This window comes from Ruditapes philippinarum, unplaced genomic scaffold (genome assembly GCF_026571515.1).
Source record: "Ruditapes philippinarum isolate M1 unplaced genomic scaffold, ASM2657151v2 ctg195_1_1_1_1, whole genome shotgun sequence".
Taxonomy (NCBI): domain Eukaryota; kingdom Metazoa; phylum Mollusca; class Bivalvia; order Venerida; family Veneridae; genus Ruditapes; species Ruditapes philippinarum.
The window spans coordinates 399,735-421,426 of NW_026853905.1; the positions used below are offsets into that span (position 1 = coordinate 399,735).

The following is a 21,692-nucleotide window of genomic DNA, read 5'->3' on the forward strand; positions in this document are numbered from 1 at the left end:
AAAACGTGGGACAAAAATAAAATGTTCCTTCGGTGGCACAGAGGTGACATGTGTGTTTTTATGTATCTCGTGTGGTCGTGCACACGGGATAATTAAGTCGTGTGCACGAGTTACTATGTGGTGTGAATGAGATAACTGAATTTGACCATGATTTGCACATGAAAGTACACCTATAATACACCATGAACGTTCATGTTTAATGTACCGTTGGAAAGATTATTGATTTTCGGTACAAATTTCATAATCACACTGTACCTGATAAAAACATACTTTTAAATAACATTTTCTGTTTATATGAATGTTCCAGTATTTCCTGTTAATAGTGAGACTAAAATAACATGGTGCTTTCATGATAAAATGATATTTGAGAAACTATAAAAATCATTTTTATGAGGACATTTATATGGTATGAATATAAAATTCCTATAAAAAGTTAAGAAATGAATAGATTCTGGAAAGCGATCCTGTGACTGGTCCATTTTAAAGTTAAACCAAGAAGGAGCCAACCAGCCTCATCTCAAGTTTTATAATACTTTTCACAATGATTATGGAATTCAGCTGGTGTGCCAAATAATTTACAGTAATAATCAAAATGATTCAATGTTGCTGACTATATATCTGGAATACTGTCATATATTATATTATTATTTTTTGACAGAGTTTTATGGCCATGTATAAATGGTTGAAATTTTATATAAAAACAAAGCCACAAGAAAAAGGCTATATACAGTAGCAAACTGTTTATATACAGCCATATAACCTTCAAAGTTATTTATAAATGAATTAAAATACTGCACAACTGTTTTCTTTGATTGAAAAATACTAAATTACTTTATTAATTCATTTGTATCAGGCATGTACGATAATATACATGACTGTTGAATGTTCAATCAAAACTGATCAAGTATGAATGTGCAGTATTATAAAATTCTGACATATAAGTCTGAAGACTCTGCTACAATTATCAACTTGGTGGAACCTGCTCACTGATCCAGTCACAGACTTTCAGTAATGTTTGTTTGTCTAAATCATGATATAGACCTGGTACAGAATGAAACTGTCCCTTCACACCCAGTTCTGACAGTTTGTTAAAGGTGTCTTTCCCCCATGAATACATCACTAAACTATCCTCTTCACCGTGACTTTGAAACAAAGGTGGTAATGATCTTGAGTCAGTTTTCAGGGCCTAAAAAACGAAAAACATTCAAAATTATACAAGAAAGTTTAAGAGAATATTTAAGTAGTTTTGAATTTTACTTGTAGTTATAATGGTTACTGTTATGTGTCTTGAAATGTTCACACCTTAGGCATAAACAATTGTATCACTAAGACAAATGTTAAAATTTAAAAATGAACAACAGTACCAGTATTATGCTGCAGCATTGTTCAAATTAACATGAAACCTCACAGAATGGTAGATGTCAATGAAAAATACTTAAATACCAATTATATAAGTTATCAGTCAGTAAATGAAATTGCTATAATTGACAAATGGTTACTAAGGAAGTGTGACAGAAAGACAAAAGAAAGGATCAAAGATCTGTAGGACAAATAAATGCTCCATCCAATCATCATATGCACACAAAAGGCTACCATTACCTGATAAACTAATGACTGTGTGCCAAGGAAGCTCGAGAGGGCAAACACGCCAGCTACTTCACGCAGATATCTGTATCCCAGCTGTAAAGCCATACCTCCACCCATTGAAAATCCTCCTTAAACAAACAAACAAACAAAAAATTTGAAACCAAACCAATAACGACATTTTAATTTAACTAAAATGTTTATAAATGATATAAATTGTTCCACTCATTTACAGACAATGCAATGATAGCTGTCCATTTCTGGTTTTTTAAACAATCATTAATTTCATTGTTAATAGAATTAAAAGCAGAAAACTGACAATAAAACTGCATGGTCTGAAAAGGAAGATATTCATGATATTTCAAAAATTAAAGTGACATAATGCTCATATAGTCAAGGTGTGCTGAATTAACTTTTTTATTTAAAAAAATTGACTGTTAAAATGGTGTTTGACCAACAGTTTGTATTGGAAAATGGTTAGGATAAAATCTTAAATCTGCGTAAAATATAAAAAGACTGCCCCACTCTTTTTATAAACCGAACGTTACAGGTAAATTCTAATTGATCTTTACAGAAATTCCGTTTGCATCCGGGGTAATTTATTGTTTACGTGAACTAAATTATTAAATTAAAAGGGAATATGGCAATAAAAAAGCTTATTTTGAGCCTCACCTATTCACTCACTTTATACCCTTGAATGCTACTTTAAATGAGGTTCATTTAGGATATGAATTTCAAGCAATTTATTATCAGGTGTTGTGAATGCCTACTTAATGCATTGGTTGTGGCAATTTTCCAATGTTACTGATGAAAGAAGACTAATACAGAGTATATATGTCATTTTATGTATAATTTCAGGCATATGTAGCACCTGGGTAGAGCCAATTATCTTTTGCAAAGTAGCTATAGGATACCTTTGACTATGATAAGTTATAACCTACAGAATCTGATACATGTGATACATCACTAAACGTGGAATAGTTACATTGTCTCTTAGAATAAACAATACAATGCTCAAGAAATTGATAAATAGAGAATTCACTGCAAGAAAATGTTTTCAAGAAAACACTTTCCTGAAAGATCAAATAAAAAAAATTTCTTTAGAGATCAAATATGAGTTAGCACTACAACAGAATAAATCATTCAATGATCACTACTTATCTCATCAACAATGATTTTCATCACTTTAAAGACTGTCTATAAAATAAACAAGGACATAATGACAATGACATACACTTGATTATCCCTGGGACACAAGTTTGTGTAGTTTCAAAAGAACAAATTGGACATTTATTGAGATTGATCTTGCAAACAAATTTTCAACATTTAGCAAGAAAAATTTAAGTTCACTATGGACTATTATGATTCAATCAAATGAGTTATTAATTCAGTCAAATGTGTTATGAGTTGACTTATGAGTCTTGGAAAAAAAACATGTTAATTTCTTCCATAGTTGTTGAGATTGATCATACAAAATGAGCAATCTATACAATGATTTTTTTACATTTACAAAGGCTATTTATAATCCAGTCAAAATCCCTACCACAATTATTGGACTCTGTAAGAGATTTAGAAGACATGTTTGAAGATTCAAATGAAGAAATTTCTGTAATTAATGAGACATAAAATTGCACACATAACTTAAGCATGTTCAGCTGACCAGGGTGCTAATGCATAGACCTATGAGAGAGATAAGCTCCCTATTCTTTAAATACACAAGCTAAAAAAGAAAACCATGAAACAGACTTTACACTGACCTATAACAATCTTATTGACTGGGATGCCAAGTTCTACCTCTGATTTAATAAGTTCAGAAAGGTCGGCTGCCATTGTATCTACAGAAGTATCATCAGGAGCTGATGGTGATATATGTTGTCTGTCATACCATACATTGGAGTATTGTCCCATCATAGGGGTGTAAGACCTAAAACAAATACAGGTAATCATAATGACATTTCCTTTAATTTTGTTTTAATTTGAAAATTTGAATACACTTATTCATGTAAAAGATTAAAAGCTAGCTCCTGTTATTTGTTTTATCTTTCTACATTTCTACATACCAGTATAACAGAATGGAAAGTACCTCTTAGTTTTTGCTATACACATATAAGGAAAATCAATAACCCCCGGGGCTGGGCCAATTTTGACCCCAGGGCTTTTATTTGAACAAACTTTGTAGACACCCACTAGAACATGTTTCATGCTAAATATCTTAGCTCTAGCTCTTTGAGTTCTTTAAAAGAAGATAAGTTTTTACTAGATGCATATAGGGAAAATCAATGACCCCCTGGGGCGGGGCCAATTTTGAAGCCAGGGCTTTTATTTGAACAAACTTGGTAGACACTCATTAGAAGATGTTTCATGCTAAATATCTTAGCTCTAGCTCTTTGGATTCTTTATCAGAAGATTTTTTTAAGTTTTTACTATAAGAATATAGGGAAAATCAATGACCCCTTGGGACGGGGCCAATTTTGACCCCAGGGCTTTTATTTGAACACACTTGGTAGACACTCACTAGAAGATGTTTCATGCCAAATATCTAAGCTCTAGCTGTTTGGGTTTTTTAAAAGAAGATATTTAAAGTTTTTTCTTTCGGTTGCCATGGTAACCAGAGTTCTGCATGGAATTAAATTCTTTGAACAATTTTTAAAGGTGACCACCAAAGGAACATTCCTGTGATGACTGACACTTAGTACACACCCACGAGGTGGAGCTATTTAGATAGTTGTTTTTAATATGTTATGTATATCCTGTATTATATAGAGAGTGACAGTGTATGTACGAATGTAAAACAATAAAGCTGTATTATAAGCTATGGTGTTGATTTTAATAATAATCCTCAAATAAACAGAATGTTACATTGGCGACGAGTAATGGAGATAAAGTTTAAAGACAAAAAACAAAAATAAAACAAATGAGGATTAAAACAAATATTCTGATCTAGAAACAATTGGAATAAATCAATTTTAATTCCTTCAAACAAATGGAATTAAAAACAATTTAAGTGTGAAAAAAAAAAACAAGTTGAACAATAAAAACAATGCAAGCCAAAACAATAAATGTGGAATTAAGCAGATTAATTTAAGACAAAAATCTGAGTGAAACAATTTAAATACATAAGCAAAGAAAACAATTAAAACAGTGTCTTCATGAAATAAACTGATGGCAGCCAAATTTGAACTAACAACACCAGGACCATTTATAGTAGTTGGGGAGCAAACAAATTTATCAAAAGCTTGGGAACAATACGAAAAACGATTTGAAATATATATTCAAGCAGCTGGAGTTACTAAAGATTCTCAAAAGAGAGCATTGTTACTGCATGTTGGTGGGTCACAAATACAAGATGTCTTTGATAGCCTAGGCAGCCCTGGAACTACATATAAGGATGCAGCTGACAGTCTATCCAATTATTTCAAACCCAAAAAGAATATTCAATACGAAAGGCATGTGTTTCATCAATCAAAACAAATGTGTGGTGAAACAATTGATAACTATGTTGTTCGTTTGTCGAAATTGGCAGTGTCCTGTGAGTTTATTGACCAAGACGACCAAATTCGGGATCATGTTTTAGAATCTTGTGCATCTGATGATTTGAGAAAAAAATTGTTAACAACAAAAAACTTAACATTAGAAAGACTCCAGGAAGTAGCTAGAACCTATGAATTATCTGACACCCATGCGAAGTTAATGTCAAACAAGAAAGATGATTTAGTCGACGAAGTAGAAGTAAACAAATTGCGCTTTAGATCAAGAAGGCAAGCACAGCCTCGATTTTCGAAATCGCAGTCAAGACCACAACAGCACCAACAAAACCATCATCAACAAAAGAAGAAATATGACATTAGCACAGCAAAGTGTTACAGGTGTGGGGATATCGGACATTATGGTAAACAGTGTAAAAAGTCTGTAGGTGTAACATGTTTCAAGTGTGGAAAACAAAACCATAAGTTCATGGGTCATATACTGTCCAAAGATGGCATCAAAATTAATGACGCAAAAGTCAGGGCAGTCAGAGATGCCGAACCTCCGACCAATATCACAGAAGTCAAATCATTCTTAGGTCTGGTTTCATTCTGTTCAAAATTCATCCCAAATTATGCCACTCTGTCTGAGCCCTTGCGAAAATTAACAAGAAAGAAAGAACCCTGGGTCTGGGGAAATGACCAGCATGAAAGCTTCGAAAAACTCAAACAATGTCTCATAAGTGCTAGGGTCATGTCCTATTATAATCCTGAAGCAGAAACAAGGCTCATTGTGGATGGATCTCCTGTTGGGGTAGGTGGAGTCCTTGAGCAAAAACAAAAAGATGGTACGTTTAAACCAATAGCTTATGCAAGTCGTATCTTGTCTGATGTAGAAAGGCGTTACAGTCAAGCTGAGCGCGAAACCTTGGCAGTTGTGTATATGATACTCAGATTTCATGTTTATCTATGGGGAATTAATTTCACAGTCTTGTCTGACTGTAGATCCCTTGAGAAAATTTTCACTCGAAGGCATGAATCAACCCCAAGAATATTAAACTTGGTTTTAAAAGTACAGCCATTTTCTTTTCAAGTACAATTTCTACCAGGTTATCTGAATCGGGCAGATATTTTGTCCAGAAAACCAATTAGGGAAACAGATGATTCAATCTGTAGCCAAACAGAAAATTATGTGCATCTTGTTACAAATTGTTCTGTCCCAATAGCTGTAACCTTAGATGAACTTCAAGAATGTTCACAAAGTGACCCAGTCTTGAAACAAGTACGCACTTGTCTCGAGAAAAATAAATGGGAAAAATCGCAGCAATTAAAACCCTATTACCAGGTCAGACATAATCTTTCGGTCAAAGATTCTCTTATCTTGAAGGGTAATAAACTCTGCATTCCAGAGCATTTACAATCCCGTGTACTTCAATCCGCCCACTCATCTCACATGGGAATACAGAAAACAAAAAGGCTAATTAGAGAAAAAGTTTGGTTCCCAAACTTAGACAAACAAGTAGAAAATATGATAAAATCTTGTCATGCATGTCAGATGGTGTCTCAAACCCCGCAAGAACCTCCTGTGGTAATGACAAAACTTCCATCTTCCCCCTGGAAAGAACTAAGCATAGATTTTATGGGTCCAATAAATAATGAGAACCTGTTGGTTCTGATAGATTATTACACCAGGTATCCTTTAGTGGCAATTCTAAAGTCAACCACTAGTAAGTCAATCATAAATCAGTTAAGTAAATGGTTTGCAATGTTTGGATATCCAAGTCAAATTAGAACGGATAATGCACCAAATTTTTGCAGTGAGGAATTTAAGGCATTTTGTCATGAACATGGCATCAAACATTGTAGGTCAACACCATACTTTCCTAGGTCAAATGGTTTAGTAGAGAATTTTAATAGGTCTCTAAAAAAGTGTGTTCATACTGCAATCTCAGAAAACAAAAATTGAAAAGACGCATTAAACACATTTTTGCTACATTTCAGAGCAACACCACATTGCACTACAAATTTTGCACCAGCATTTTTGATGTTTAACAGAGATATTAAAACAAAAATTCCACAGTTAGAAAAAATAAGAGTTAACGCAAAATTGAGAAATAGGGACAGGATACAGAAACAAAGAATTCAATATTGGGCAAACAAACATATGGCCAAAGGGTACAGAAAATTCAAGATAGGGCAGAGAGTCCTAATTCTCAGACATGAGAAAAATAAAGGTAAAATGTTAACTAATTGGGCAAATGATATCTGTAGGGTTGTAAGTCAAAAGGGCACATCTGTGAAGGTGATAAGTACAAGTGGCAACATTTATTACAGGAATGTAAGTCATGTAAAACCATACTTTGGATAATAATTGTGTTATCAAACAAAGGGTGTGCTGACATTAGAAGTTGGATTATAGTGTTATATTTATCTAATAAGCAAGCAATCATTATAGTGTTATATTTATCTAATAAGCAATTAGTTTTCTAGGTGTTCATATTAGAAGTAGATATTATTAGTTTATGAATTTATACCGTGAGAAACTATTCAAATCAAGGGAGGATGTGATGACTGACACTTAGTATACACCCACGAGGTGGAGCTATTTAGATAGTTGTTTTTAATATGTTATGTATATCCTGTATTATATAGAGAGTGACAGTGTATGTACGAATGTAAAACAATAAAGCTGTATTATAAGCTATGGTGTTGATTTTAATAATAATCCTCAAATAAACAGAATGTTACATTTCCTATGAAGTTTGGATGAAATTGGCTTAGTGGTTTATGAGGAGATGTCATTTAAAGTAAAAGTTTACGGAGGGACAGATGCCGGACGGACACCGGACAAAAAGTGATCACAAAAGCTCACCCTGTCACTGTGTGACAGGTGAGCTAAAAATCACCAAAAGACAAGAGCTATCAGTGATTACATGTGCCACCATATGATAGCCAATTAATCAGTTGTATTGATGGATGATTGACCTATTTGTTCTCTATATCTCAAGGCAACTTTGTAGCATGTAGGTACTGTGTATCAGGAGACACAAACATCATAAACAGACCAAAATCTTTTTTTGTATTCAAGGACCATAACTCAGCCAAAAATCAATAAACTGGACAACTCATTCATTATGTGCAAGCAGTTGAGACATCAATCAATCCTGTTAAGTTTCACTCAAATTACATAACCTACTAAATGGTGGATCTTTCAGATTTTGGTGATTTGTTTAAATGAGAGCCCTCAACAATTCTGTTGCAGAGCCCTTGACCAGAACAAGGCTGAAAAAGGTAAAAATAGTTTGTGAAAAATACCTGAATTCAAAGAACACACTACTTTTTCAAAAATTGAAGAATGCTTTGCCACACAGAACATTTGCCCCATCATCCTGATAAGAAATACCCCAAAATGGTGTTGATATAACTTTTAACAAATATCAAATGGTGTGTTTCTTTTTTCAAGGATACATATCTTGAGTGATTTCTCTACCAAGTAAATTTTTGCCCATGATAATGTGCATGGAACATCCCTGTAAAGTTTCATTCAAATTGCATTACTGGTTTAAGAGAAGTAGTCTGGACAAATTTTAAAATAAAAATCCATCAGAGGGCCATAACTTTGAAAAAAATATCATTGAACTGGAAAACACAGATTATATGAAAAACTTAAGATTAATTAATGGTACTGATTATTCCTGTAAAGTTTGGATGAAATTGCGCCAGTACTTTTTGAAGAGTAGTCCAGTTAAGTTTTGTGATAGATGGACGGACAGACATATGACAGAGAAATGATCCCTATATGTTGCTCGCTACAAAAAAATATTTCTTTGGTATACCTAGCAGGTGCTGTAGGGTACAGTATTCTAAGATGTGGGAATGTCAACTGTTTCAAGCCAAGAGCACTATTTACCCATTCTTGCACACCCATTCCAGTATCACCTGCACAATAAGAAATACCACTATATCTAAAGTGACACCAAAGTTAAAAGATTTTGTTTAATCATAAAATAAAAAAATATACACTGGTCAATAATTACCATAGCCCCTGACCTTCGGAAAAAAGCAGTCTTTCGAAACACATCAACACCACAAGTTGAAAATAGCCCCCATTATTGGCACTTTACATTATAATTTTACCGAATATTATTTCTTAAATATTTACGTTTCTCTACAATATCACTCAGATGACTTCTAGGGTTACTGTATGGTTATGGGTGAGTGTTATTGTTAGAGGGTTATGAGTTAGGGTTAGGCAGTTGGCTAACTACTTAAAGTTGTTATATTGAGACCACTTGTGAAGCAAAGAAACAGCAATTTGCATTTGAGTTACATTAGTCAATATTTCATTTTTAAACTTTCATTTTTTTTCTTTAACACGGACAGAGGAATTACGGACATTTCGAACCACAGACGTTTCGGACCAGACACTTCGGACCAGATTTTTAGGTCATTTCGGACCAGATTTTGGGACATATCGGACCATGAGATGGTCATTTCGGACCATGATGGGGGACATTTCGGACCAGAAATTTTTATTCAATAGACCTTATAGTCCTTTTTTATATATATTTGTTATTTTAGGGTGTTATTACAATATTTTCTTATGATAAATGCAACAAATATTTGACATTTTAAAATTTTATGACATTCAAAATGCATGCAGAAAAGACCGGTCTGACGAGATTTTCACATTTCCTGACAAGCTTATAGACCTCTATTTTTGTTTTGATTATCCATGTAAAAATTTATATCATTATTCATTTATGAATTTCTATATACGCTGACATTTTTTTTAATATTGAAAAAAATGTTAAAACAATAATAGAATACCTTTGTAAATGTTGAATATATTTATGCGAATGCCCTTCATACAGAATATAGATAATGATACGCTATGTTTAACTTATTTAAAAGAATTGAAATTGATTTACATACCTGTTTAATCAACTATATAATAAGGTGCACAATAAGTACCCACACACGCTGAATATACCTATTTAAAGACAATTTTAATCAAATTAAATCGTGTTCTGGCAGGTATTAAAGAACTACGACATCCTTGTCAATGCAGTTTTTCACACGTTTTAATTGCTCAATAGAACTCGTTTAAGTCAAGTTTCACTCAATTAAAGAAGAATGTATGTAATTATATTAATCTGAATTATTTATATCTTATTTTACATGTAAATATTGTTGTCCCTGTGTTTTGTTAGATCCATAAGGGTCAATAATTATCTAAATGTATACATTCATTTGTATGTATGTGTTTGTAAGATAATGTATGATTTGTGATATTAGAATATGTTGTAAATGATTTATTTTGTCATGTCTTTTTACATATACTTTATAATATTTGTTTTCAAAAAGTGTGCCACAAAAACATTTTTTTTTAAATCATCTTTATTTATAGTGCAACAGATATAAAATCTAAATCTGGATAGGTGTAAAATTGTTCTATGGTGCCTCATATATACTAAAGTTACTCTTCAGTTTATAGAATAATTGATGCATAATATATCAAAAAATAATATTTAATCTGGTCCGAAATGTCCAAAACAATGGTCCAAAGTGTCTAACACATGATCCCAAAAGTCCAACACATGGTCCGAAATGTCCAAAACGATGGTCCGAAGTGTCTTACGCATGATCCGAAATGTCCAACACATGGTCTGAAATGTCCAAAAATCTGGTCCGAAATTTCCCTAAATATGGTCCGAAGTGTCCCAAAATCTGGTCCGAAATGTCTGGTCCGAAATGTTTATGGTCCGAAATGTCCTATTACCGGACAGAGTATGCTAATTTAGTGACGTTATGCCTTGCAAGGCTTTAAATTCATTTGTAGCTTCCAACCATATTTTACATGAAAATAACGACAGAAAATTATAACAGACACCGTAACGGAATATTGGAAATAATTGCAAACTGGCAACTGTTTAAACGTTCTAGGGTTATTTTCTAGTATTACAAAACATATTTACCCGATCCATGCAAAAATATAACTGAACCAATAGGTGATTCCCCAGTTTGAGCAACAATTCTGGTCAAGAACTTCTTCATGGGCGCAGCCATTTTATCCCAAAATGCACCTGAAAAACGGTGCGCTTGTTGGAACTTGCGGGCAACGGGGTCGCTAGTGTAAACAACTGCAGTAATGGAGGAATTTTATCATTAACAACTTTTTGGATAGTATGTAAACTATTTTTGAGAAAATTGTCCTTCCTTTTAAAAGTTAAATCGTTGAAAAAAAATCTCTTTTAGTAGAATTTTTTTCTAGCTCAATCATTTGTCACTTTTTTTTTCAAATCACTGATGAAGACACCATAATTATGTCATTGAATTTAAATCCTGTAATTGGCTGAATAAGTTGAACAAAATGAAGCTAGCAAACGATTTATTATTACATATTTTTATAGATTAAGTTTTGCTTGTTTGCTTTACCAACATGAATTTCAATTTGTATGAGCATTATTTGTGTTGTCATAGAATAGATGTAGTGAATGGATCGAATACTGATCAAAGTGTTAACTATGTGTCACGATTCAGAACTGTTAGCTATTTAGGGGAGATGATGTGTAGGTGGCCGGCAACCTCAGTTGGTAGAGCTGCAGTATAGTATTCCGAGGGTCTCGGGTTTGAGTCCTGGTTCGGCTGCTCATTTTTCTTACCCTGTGACATTTGGCGCACAATGTGGGGCTATGACTGCAAATAGCTCAAAGTTTAATTTACATTGCTCTGTAACTCTGTGAAATTTGAGGACAAATTTCAATTTAGCAGGGGAGTATTTCATGGTTCAGAACTGTTCACTATTTAGGGGAGATGATGTGTAAGCTGCTGGATAGCTCAGCAGGTAGGGCTGCTGTATGGTATTCCGAGTGTCCGGGTTTGAGTCCTGGTCAGGCTGCACATTTTTTTCACCCTGTGGCATATGTATACATTGTTTTTGTGTTTTTAAATTTTTTATTGACCTGTCAAGTCAATGAATTACTGTGAATGGAATTTCTGATGAAAAAATAAACAAAACATGTATTAAGTCCTTCAATTTGCTTAAATGATTTAATCTAATAAGAGCTCACTTAGATTGGTAATGTAACCAATCGCCCAAAAGGACTTGCCCCACCAGGGCCTTTTTTCCTTCTTTAACAGGGGCCGGTATAGGACTGCTTCCCCAAAGAAAATTTCTTTAAAATCATGCAGTTTTCCCCAAAATTTAATTTACATCAAGTTTTTTCTTCCCCTTTTGCAAATATACCGTGTAATTTTTCCCCAAACTTAAGGGCTGGGCTGCTTCCCCAACCTGTGAAAAAAAGCCCTGCCCTCTGTACTGACATTTCACCCCATCTTATATTTAATATTTTTTTATTTATTATAAAATCAGTGTAAATCTAACAAAGCATACTAAGTTGTATTTTCAAAAAATAATTAATTGCACATACATGAATGATTGTATATTGACAATTAAATAAGTAAATATTTTAATTTTCCAAATTTTATTAGATAAATTGCACTGTTTTTCTCCTTTTACAATTAAGAGGTTTTTACATACTGATTATCGCCTGTTAAACATTTTCCATGAATTTCTGATAGTCCTGATACTATCTTCTATTAGCCATATTAAATATTTCTAGTTTGGTGTGTAAACTCATTCTTGTAAATAAATACTTTAACATCAAATTTAAGATTCAATGAATTTGTTTGTTCAATATCTAAACTTACCAATATAGGAAGCTTATAAATTTGTGTTCATAAATTTTTTATAACAGGTGCTTGCAAAATCATGATCAAATCGGGTATAACAAATTTGCAGTTTTAAGAAGAAAAAGGAAAAATAATTAAACAAATATGGCATCAACAAAAGACGTAGATTCTGATGGAGGCTCATTTACACCATCTGATGGTAGCTCATCTGATGAAAGAAGCGAAAGAGATTCTGATTATGAGAGTGAAGAAGAAGATGTCTCGTAAGATTTTTTTCTTTATTTGTCCATGTTCATTTTTAGCATGACTATTCGGTGAATAAGGAGAGCAGTTGTACTCACATCAGCTTCGCCGTCACACTGTGGTGAAGTTCTTACGTGCAAGTTGGTATTTCCAAAATTACTAAAGGGAATGGGATGAAATTTAATGCATAATGCTTCCGAGGGATCACCCTTTTCTGGATTTTTACATGCAGACATATTGCTACCTTGCATTTGATGAAACACAATATTCTGAATATTCTTCTCAATTTCCTCCTTGTCAAATTGTTATTTGTATGTTTATTCTGATTTTGAATAATTTACACATAGTTGTATGACTACATTTATAAACATGCATTTCTGTATATTTCCAGATCTAAACCTTCAATGAATTTACAATGGACAGGGTATGGAAAGAAAACGCCAGTAATTTTGTTCAATGCAGCATGTTTATATAACAAGCGCTCCAGCATGAGAACTGTTGGGGGTAAGTTAGGAAATCCTTGAACATCCTACACTTTGTATATTGTTATTTATTAGCTGATTTTATATTGGCTTTTTTATTTTGCCAAGGACATTCATATTGGTGTGAGGCCAAAGCAAAAGAATGTTTGTTTTTTAGCTTGTCTATTTCAAAGAAAAAAGTTGAGCTATTAAGATCACTGTTTTTTAAAGTTATCAACATGAAACTTAGAATATTTTCTTATCATGACGAGATGGTTAATTCTGAAAGCATTATTTTTCGAGTTATGCTCCTTTTAACTGACAAGCATAAACACTTCATGCTGTTTTCTTCCATTTTCTTTATTCTCATATCTTTTTATTTAGGTCGGTAAAAATAAAGATGAAAAAACACATACAGTTTGAAAAAAGGGCATATTAAATACAAGGGGAGCGGTGGCATAGTGGTTAAGGTGTCTGCCTCTCAACCCTGGGATCATGAGTTTGAGCCCTAATTGGGTCACGACCATGTTTCTTCAAATGACACCAGTACTGGTTGGTTCCAGGAAGCTGATTCGAAAGTGATATACAAATTAAGTTGCAAGAACTTGTTTCCAATCGAGCTTAAACCAAATACAAATCTAAACTTTGTTGCAGGAAAGATATTATTATGTATTCCACAAACATGTAAATAATCTTATGTTATAAAATGTTTGTTTGTGTTTTTTTTTTCAGAGAGATATCATATGACCTACAAGTTTGGTAACTCTGAATGTAAGATTGTCAGAAATATATTTAACAGTCATGGCTTTCATGAAGTTCATCCTAACAGTTCTGATTACAACATTGTTTGGACAGGGGCCCATCTAAAACCTTTCACCCTACGCAGTTTGTCAGAATTTCAGAAAATTAACCATTTTCCAAGGTATTTGAATTTTCTTTTTTTAATTCATATGTAACAGGTTGATAAAAAAATTGTTATGATAACAACCTGCTAAATTAAATGTGCTTTGAAGACCATTTATGTAAACTTTATAAATGATAAATGATGTTGTTTGATTGGTCGATTCTTGAAAAAGTTGTAACATAGAACGTCTTTATAATTTAATTGAATATTGCATGTAAACAGAATAACAAAATATTATTCTGCTATTTTAAGTAGGGTTTTTACCGGTTAACAAAGATAATCAGAAATAATCATTTACTTGCAGTAATTGTTTTCATGAATTTCATGAATAAAAAAGGTGACATTCAGCACACTGTCACAGAAAAAATAACCTGTGACATTATTAGACTAGGGGCTTGGAAATAATAGCAGTTTATGACATTATATATATGAAACTTAAAGAAATATCTTAGATGTTACTAATTATGTACCTACATAAAAGAGAATATATGGAGCTAGGAATTTATTGCTGATATATTTTATATTAAATTGATTATATAATAATCATTTATTTCAGATCATATGAATTAACTAGGAAAGACAGATTATACAAAAATCTACAAAGAATGCAACAGATAAAGGTAAATTTTTATATTTTGTTGCACAGCTTGTAAAAGTACATTTTACCTATTTGTGATTAAATGTTCATATATGAAGTATTAATTTTAAATGAAGTAGTTAAATTCTCGTAAGATATACATGTTTCTAATTTGGTGAAAGTTTGATACATATTGTTCCTTTAAAGGTGATTTTAAGAGTAACTTAGATGCACACACTCATGCACACACACATTCATACAATCATTAAGTAAATGTTGTTGCACACAAAAACACATGTTAAGTAAATGTTGTTAAAGAAATTCTGCAGGCTTTTGTTTTCTACATGGAACTCATACAAATTTTCATCTGGACTACATGTAATGGACCTTTTAATTTTAGGATGATTCCCTTAGCTTACTTACTGTAAATGCTTGAAATCTACCTTTAAATTACAGTAAACATTGTAAAGATTTGTTTTTTAACTTCTTTAATGATGAAATATTCTTTAATCTTATAGGGAGTGAAAAACTTTGATATTATACCTGCAAGTTATGTGTTACCTGGGGAGTATCAAGAATTCTGTAGTAAGTACTTAGAATAGTTACATTTTATTACGTTGGTGCAATAATGGGTTAACTCCTATTAAGTTATTGCTTTTATCAGGAAAAAAAATTGTGTCCAATAATGCCCCCATGCTTTCAAAAGTGATTTTATATTGCTTTTCCAAGTGATAATTATGTTCTATTAAGTAAAACAAGCAAAGAAATGGCTTTCCAATTGAATCTTTATCAAGTTTGTTTTGTTCTCATATTTTAGCACTTTTAGTATGTTGGTAAAGTGTTTACACTGATTTTTAACTGATGAATAATTAATGATGTCAAGATTAGTAGTGAACTTGATGGTGTTATTATTCCTTTTAACATACAGATTTATAACCTGAAGAATTAAAAATTCATAGTGTTAGTTGTAAGACAAATCCTTGTTTTTGACTTGTTAATGAATAATTTAGTTAGGGAGGTTTGTCTTACATGTCATGTTTACATGAAAAATCCTACACAAGAAATTGATAATAAGTGATAAATAGTTAGTGTAATGATGCAATGATATTTGCAATTAAAACAGAAATATTAGTATTTTTTTGTAAGGAAATTTAAAACACACCAACTACATGTATAAATATGATTTATTGAAATTTATTAAAACTTATTGTCTAAAACTTTTTTAGTGTATTTTTTAAAGCTTTAATTTTCAATCTTCAATTTATTGCACAACAATTTCTTTTATTTTAAAGCCGCTTTTCTCAAAGACAAAGGTCCATGGATTGTGAAACCAGTGGCATCGTCTAGGGGCAGAGGAATATTTCTGGTGAATCATGTAAGTTTATATATTACATGTATTGAATTAATACATATGCAATGAATTTCAAGGTATTTTATTTACTAAATTTAATGTTACGTTTGTAACTACAGAGATTGCTATTCCAATATTCTTTGCCTCATTTTTTAAGTCTGAGTGTCTAGTGTAAAATGACTTATTTCTATATTGTCCAATTAAAATGTTATATTAATACAATTAAAATGTTATATTATTATCGTTATATTGACTCCTCTGATAGACAATGAGATGAGTCTTGACGATTTACGTATTAGAAAATGAAGGTTTTAATGTTGACTCTATAAGAAAAATAAAATTCAAAATGACAAATCTGTTTATTCTGACTATGTCTAATAGCCTTAATTTGGTTACAAAAAAACAAATTGTGACATTTAAAGATTATAGCTTCACAATATTTCCATTAGTACATGCATTTCATTTTTAAAATTTTAAACAGCTACAGGTATATGAATATAAAGACTATGAAAGATTCATACATGTAGAAGCTTTTATAAGAACTATGAAAAATTCATAGAAGCTTTGAAGTTTGTCATTACTGGATTTTCATCAAGAAGGGAAAAACTGTTTTCATACAGGGAAATAGACTGTGTATTTCCAGTTATACAGGAATTAATACTTATATTCAGATAGCATGTTATAGTTAGGTGATAATAATGGGATAATATTAAATCTATACTTCAGAGGGAGTCATGTATAGAAGTTCTTAATCATTAATTTTCCTTGTAAAGAAACTACATTTTTTTAACAATGTATTAATTTTGCCAACAACTTTGAATAAGGAAATTCATGTTGTTTGTGTTGTTTTGTTTTTGTTTTGACCAATATTGAGGATACATCTCCATTCATGTATATTATTTATATAGATTTATATATTTATGTTTCATGATTAACATTTATCGTCAAATTTGATACAATTTTCAGCCGGACCAGATACCACTGGATGAGAATATTATAGTATGTAGATATATATCAAACCCCTTGTTGATAGATGGCTTCAAATTTGATGTTAGATTGTATGTGGCTGTCACATCATATGATCCTCTACAAATATACCTGTTTGAGGAGGGCTTAACCAGGTAAAGTGATTTAATGTTATAAACAATGATTTATTTAATCAATTTTTTTTACGTTTGAAATGATACGAAAGATTATTTATGTCACTAACTATGGTAAATAGTCTCTACTGCTTCAGTCTGTGAAATATTTGCAGGCTGATTGATCAGTTACTTTAATGCTAGAAGGGCCACTCACTACATTGTATTAACTATTTACCTATAAGCTAAAAAAATTGACTCAAATATGTTAGGGTGCTCATAATAATGTTTTACTACTTACCAGGTTTGCCACAGTGAAATATGAGAAAAGTATGAGGCATATGAGAAACCATTGTATGCATCTAACCAACTATAGTGTGAACAAGAAAAATGATGAATATGTCAAGTAAGTCTTGTATTGTATAATTTTATCTAGATTACTTCTGTAAGAATTTATTCTTATTTCTTATTCTTCTTGATATTCCCAAAATTGATAATGGACAGTTGCAAAAAGTTAATTTAAAAATTTAGCAAGTTTAAGCAGTATGCCTTCAGATTCATGCTAATTTTCGTGAAAATTTTGAAAATGTATTAAAAAAGTAAAATATTTTGAAATTAACAAAGAAGGTTATTTACACATTGCAAACAGCACTTACATTCCATTTAAATTATTGAAAATAGGTTAAAATATGCAAAAATAGCAGCCTTATTGCATTAGTCACACATTTGAAATATGGTGATAAATGCTGCAAATTAGTTTTAAATCAGACATAACTTGTAAATTATTTCTTGAATCTTGGATCTTTTTACTTAAAATTTTAGTACATTTTTAACAACTTTGATTTTCTTCAAATATTTTAAATTGAAATTTTTTAAGGCAATAATTTCAAAAAAAGTAAAAATTGTATACTCACGTCTAAAATTATACTGATCTGCAGGAATGACGATGCTGATATAGAGGACTATGGTAATAAATGGTCCCTTGGTGCTATGTTGAGATATCTACGATCTAATGGTAAAGATACAGCAGGTAAGATTTTATATCCTGTGAGATATCTCTGTCTCCCTTTGTTTATATATAGCATGGAACTCTGTATTATCTACGTACTTAACGTTATATATATCTATATTTTTGTATTGAAGCTCATTGATGAATTTAATTATTAATATTTTATGTGAAGAAGACAAATTCAACTAATTATTACTTTTTTTTAATGAATGAGGTCAAAGATTTTTAATTTCAACGTAAGCATGACCGCACATGACATTACTTATTACTATATAATTATTATTATTATTTATAAAAAATGTGTATTTATCCCTGTAATTTCAGCTTTAATGATGAAGATTGAGGATTGTGTAATAAAAACAATTTTGTCTGTAGAACTGCCTATTGCTACTGCCTGTAAAATGTTCATGCCTTTCAAAGGCAATTGTTTTGGTAAGTCTTGCACTATTGTTTATTTTTAGTGCTGCAAATTCATAGGGTAAAATGACACCCAAGTGGTCTATGTCAGCCAACAGCAAGTTTTATATACCAAATTGTTCGTCTGGGTCTGTAGTTCCCGGAATGAATATTCATTTGGTTCAAGTCCGATGCGTAGCTTAAAAATCCAAGATGGCGTCAAAGATGGCCGCCAAATCCCTAAATATTATAGAATATTAATATTTGCACATATTTGTTTCCGCTTTTGTATTTCAGGTGACATTTTTGCACAGGAGATATCATTTAAAGCGTTTTATACGAAGACATTTATTTATTTTTTTGGAGAAAACAGATTGCTTTTTGTTTTTTTATATGTAAATAAGCAAAATAATGCTAAACATATGGGTTTTTGCTATGATACTCTTGTCTCAGCTTAAACAGTGAAATATCTATCACTTATTTTGTTATTCCACTATTGTAATGTATTCATGAAAGTAATGCTTTCATATCATATCTTAAGAAATCTTTCTTTGTAATAATGCAGTAAGACATATAAAATGAAAGGCGGTACATTAAAATAGTTTTTCAACGTAAGGTTGTAACTTGTACTTATTTTGTTCTATCAATTATTTCCCTAATTTTTTGTGTTTCTGTCAAATTATAGCTTCTTTTAGTGCAGTCCATGTAACTGGTTAACATAATAAACCAGGAATATGATAATTTGCTTCTGGTTATTTAATGAATTATTTGTTCAAATCGTACCCCACCCACTATGAATACAAATCTAGAGAAACTCTGACCCCTCGATTATACTGATTATATGGAATGACAATATTTACGTAAGTTAATAAACATAAGGTGATTTTCAAAGTGTGATGCTATTGCAGGTATCCTGTCAGATCTAAAAATATGTTCAAAAATTTGTTACCAATTTAATAAGCATGATTTTGTTGTAAGTTCTCCTAAGGATTTGAAAAGTACAATGTATGCAAAACAACCCTTGTTCATTTATTTATATGTTACACACCTTTTTATGTCAAATGAAATGTAATTTATTTTTTAAAGTTTCTTAAAGATCCTGTATGTTTTGTGATTGATATTGTTACTGTGTGTATACCACACTTGCAAAAAATTTATTTATGTTTATAATTATGCAAATGAAACAATTTTCAAACATCGAATAATATGTAAAATGTGTACTGCAACTATTTGTGCAAATTATATTTAATCAATAAATTACCTGCATTCATTTCTTATTGGAAAATTTGACTTAGAATTTATAGAAAACGAATTTCTTATTACCTCCCTTTATTTACATGAAATGTTAAATTTGGTAATATCTTTATAAATAATGCTGATTGGAACATAATTTATTGACAAATCTTAATTTGAGCATCATATTTATGAAATAAAACCATGAAAAACTTGTGTTACAGGATCTTTAAATTGACAAAACAGTCATTTAAAAAGTTTGATATTTTATCTACATATATCATTACTCTGTTGACCTTCGGTTTCATGAAACATGCATAGTAGTCGGATAAAACATAATGTTTATATGAAAATCGTTCAGCTTGGCATGATAATTGTGTTTGTGTTATTTACATTCCTTCTGTTTGACCTTTTTCGAGTTGTGTGATTCTATTATTTCTTTTTAAATATTGTTTAATAACCCTTAATTTAAATAGTGTATAATAACCCTTTGCATATGTTACCTGATTTTAAAGATTATATTTTGACCTTTGATCGCGTTTTAAAACTTTCGCCGATTGTTCTCTATTTCTTGTGGACAATATGTTGTATGTCGTGTAATTGCACGAACATTTTACATTGAAGATACCATGATCAGGTTCGTATGAATACATCTATGGACGTGTCTTTTCTTCCTGCAAGTGTACCAGTTTATGTAAAATTGAGAATTTTGCTTAAGCGGGGGTTAAAGGGGTTTTGGATGGGAACTTTTCAATTACCACTACCGGTATTTTCCCCATATGACGAAAATAGTGGGAAAAAAAAAAATTCCCCCCCAAAATAAAAATTTTAACAATTGTTAAAGTTTCATTGACGAAATAAAAAAAATAAAAAAACAACAGGTTTGGTTAAAAAATACAATTTAAGGGGTTTAGCCCCAATTAACCCTAAACCCAAAATTTCTCGGTTTCCTTAAAAGGGAAAGGGAAAAGCAACAAGAACATCACTTACCAAGACAGAAGACGAAATTAAAACAATTAAGAACGCACAAAACGTCAAAAATGGAAATGTTGCAGGCTCGGTTAGATGAACGGCACTGTCAAGTGCAAACTACAGTACACACCCCCTAGCACCGAATTAAGCATAATTCAACATTTAATCATGGTTATGGTAAACTTTTGAATTTAAAAACAACCGCAGACGCGCTTATAATGTGGTTATCACGGAACCTTCAATGTGACACGTTAGTGTCATTCCATAAAAAGCGGAGTATGGTCCCCAAGTACAAGAATGTGTGTGCCCTAAACAAGAAAACAATGAGCAGGACTAAATAAAATGGAATTTTGAAAGGGGATCAGAGGTTATGAAGCATGCATGCTACAGATAAGCTGTTATCTCCACATAAAACAGGCCTGCTTATACCTAGACGTAAAAGAGTTTTTAAAGTACAATTAAATTTTAAATATATCTGAATTATGACGACAGAAATATTTACGTAATTTATGATAGCGATAGCCTTGTTAAAGAAGTTTGCCAGTAATAAATTAATTTCGTTCATTAGAATCATCCACACGACAGTAGGCCCCGGCAAATCTAATTAACTTAGAAATATATATACCAAATATGATGTTGCATGAAGTACATGTGAACAGTTAACAACGTAATTAAAAAAAAAACAATTATCATAGATTTTAGTTACTATGATAATTGTTAATGA

At 31.6% G+C, this 21,692-nt stretch overlaps 2 protein-coding genes across 5 annotated transcripts in view; one reads left to right on the top strand and one right to left on the bottom strand.

Annotated features, from left to right (window-relative positions):
* On the bottom strand, positions 1-11,220 carry LOC132738331 (lysophospholipase-like protein 1). Its single transcript, XM_060725817.1, has 5 exons — positions 11,027-11,220; positions 8,885-8,987; positions 3,342-3,508; positions 1,600-1,715; positions 1-1,186 (listed from the first exon to the last, which is right to left on the bottom strand). The coding sequence occupies exons 1-5, from the start codon at positions 11,115-11,117 to the stop codon at positions 965-967; spliced, it is 699 nt and encodes a 232-aa protein (XP_060581800.1). The 5' UTR covers positions 11,118-11,220; the 3' UTR covers positions 1-964.
* The window catches only part of LOC132738330 (tubulin polyglutamylase TTLL5-like), a gene marked incomplete at its 3' end in the record, with an annotated part of 25,132 nt that continues 14,534 nt past the window's right edge, over positions 11,095-21,692 (top strand). For all 4 annotated transcript variants that reach the window (XM_060725814.1, XM_060725813.1, XM_060725815.1 and 1 more), the window contains 11 exon segments: positions 11,095-11,234; positions 12,809-13,006; positions 13,378-13,490; positions 14,180-14,369; positions 14,908-14,971; positions 15,447-15,513; positions 16,221-16,303; positions 17,246-17,400; positions 17,663-17,764; positions 18,297-18,388; positions 18,692-18,799. In XM_060725814.1, coding sequence (XP_060581797.1) covers positions 12,888-13,006; positions 13,378-13,490; positions 14,180-14,369; positions 14,908-14,971; positions 15,447-15,513; positions 16,221-16,303; positions 17,246-17,400; positions 17,663-17,764; positions 18,297-18,388; positions 18,692-18,799 — 1,093 coding nt within the window.

What these genes read in the sequence shown, in the direction of transcription:
- LOC132738331 (XM_060725817.1), bottom strand. Translation starts at nt 11,117, where the DNA reads ATGGCTGCGCCCATGAAGAAGTTCTTGACCAGAATTGTTGCTCAAACT. An exon ending in TATATTTTTGCATGGATCGG is followed by an intron (nt 8,988 to 11,026) that starts GTAAATATGTTT and finishes CTTATTGTGCAG; the next exon opens with GTGATACTGGAATGGGTGTG. An exon ending in CACAGTCATTAGTTTATCAG is followed by an intron (nt 1,187 to 1,599) that starts GTAATGGTAGCC and finishes TTCGTTTTTTAG; the next exon opens with GCCCTGAAAACTGACTCAAG.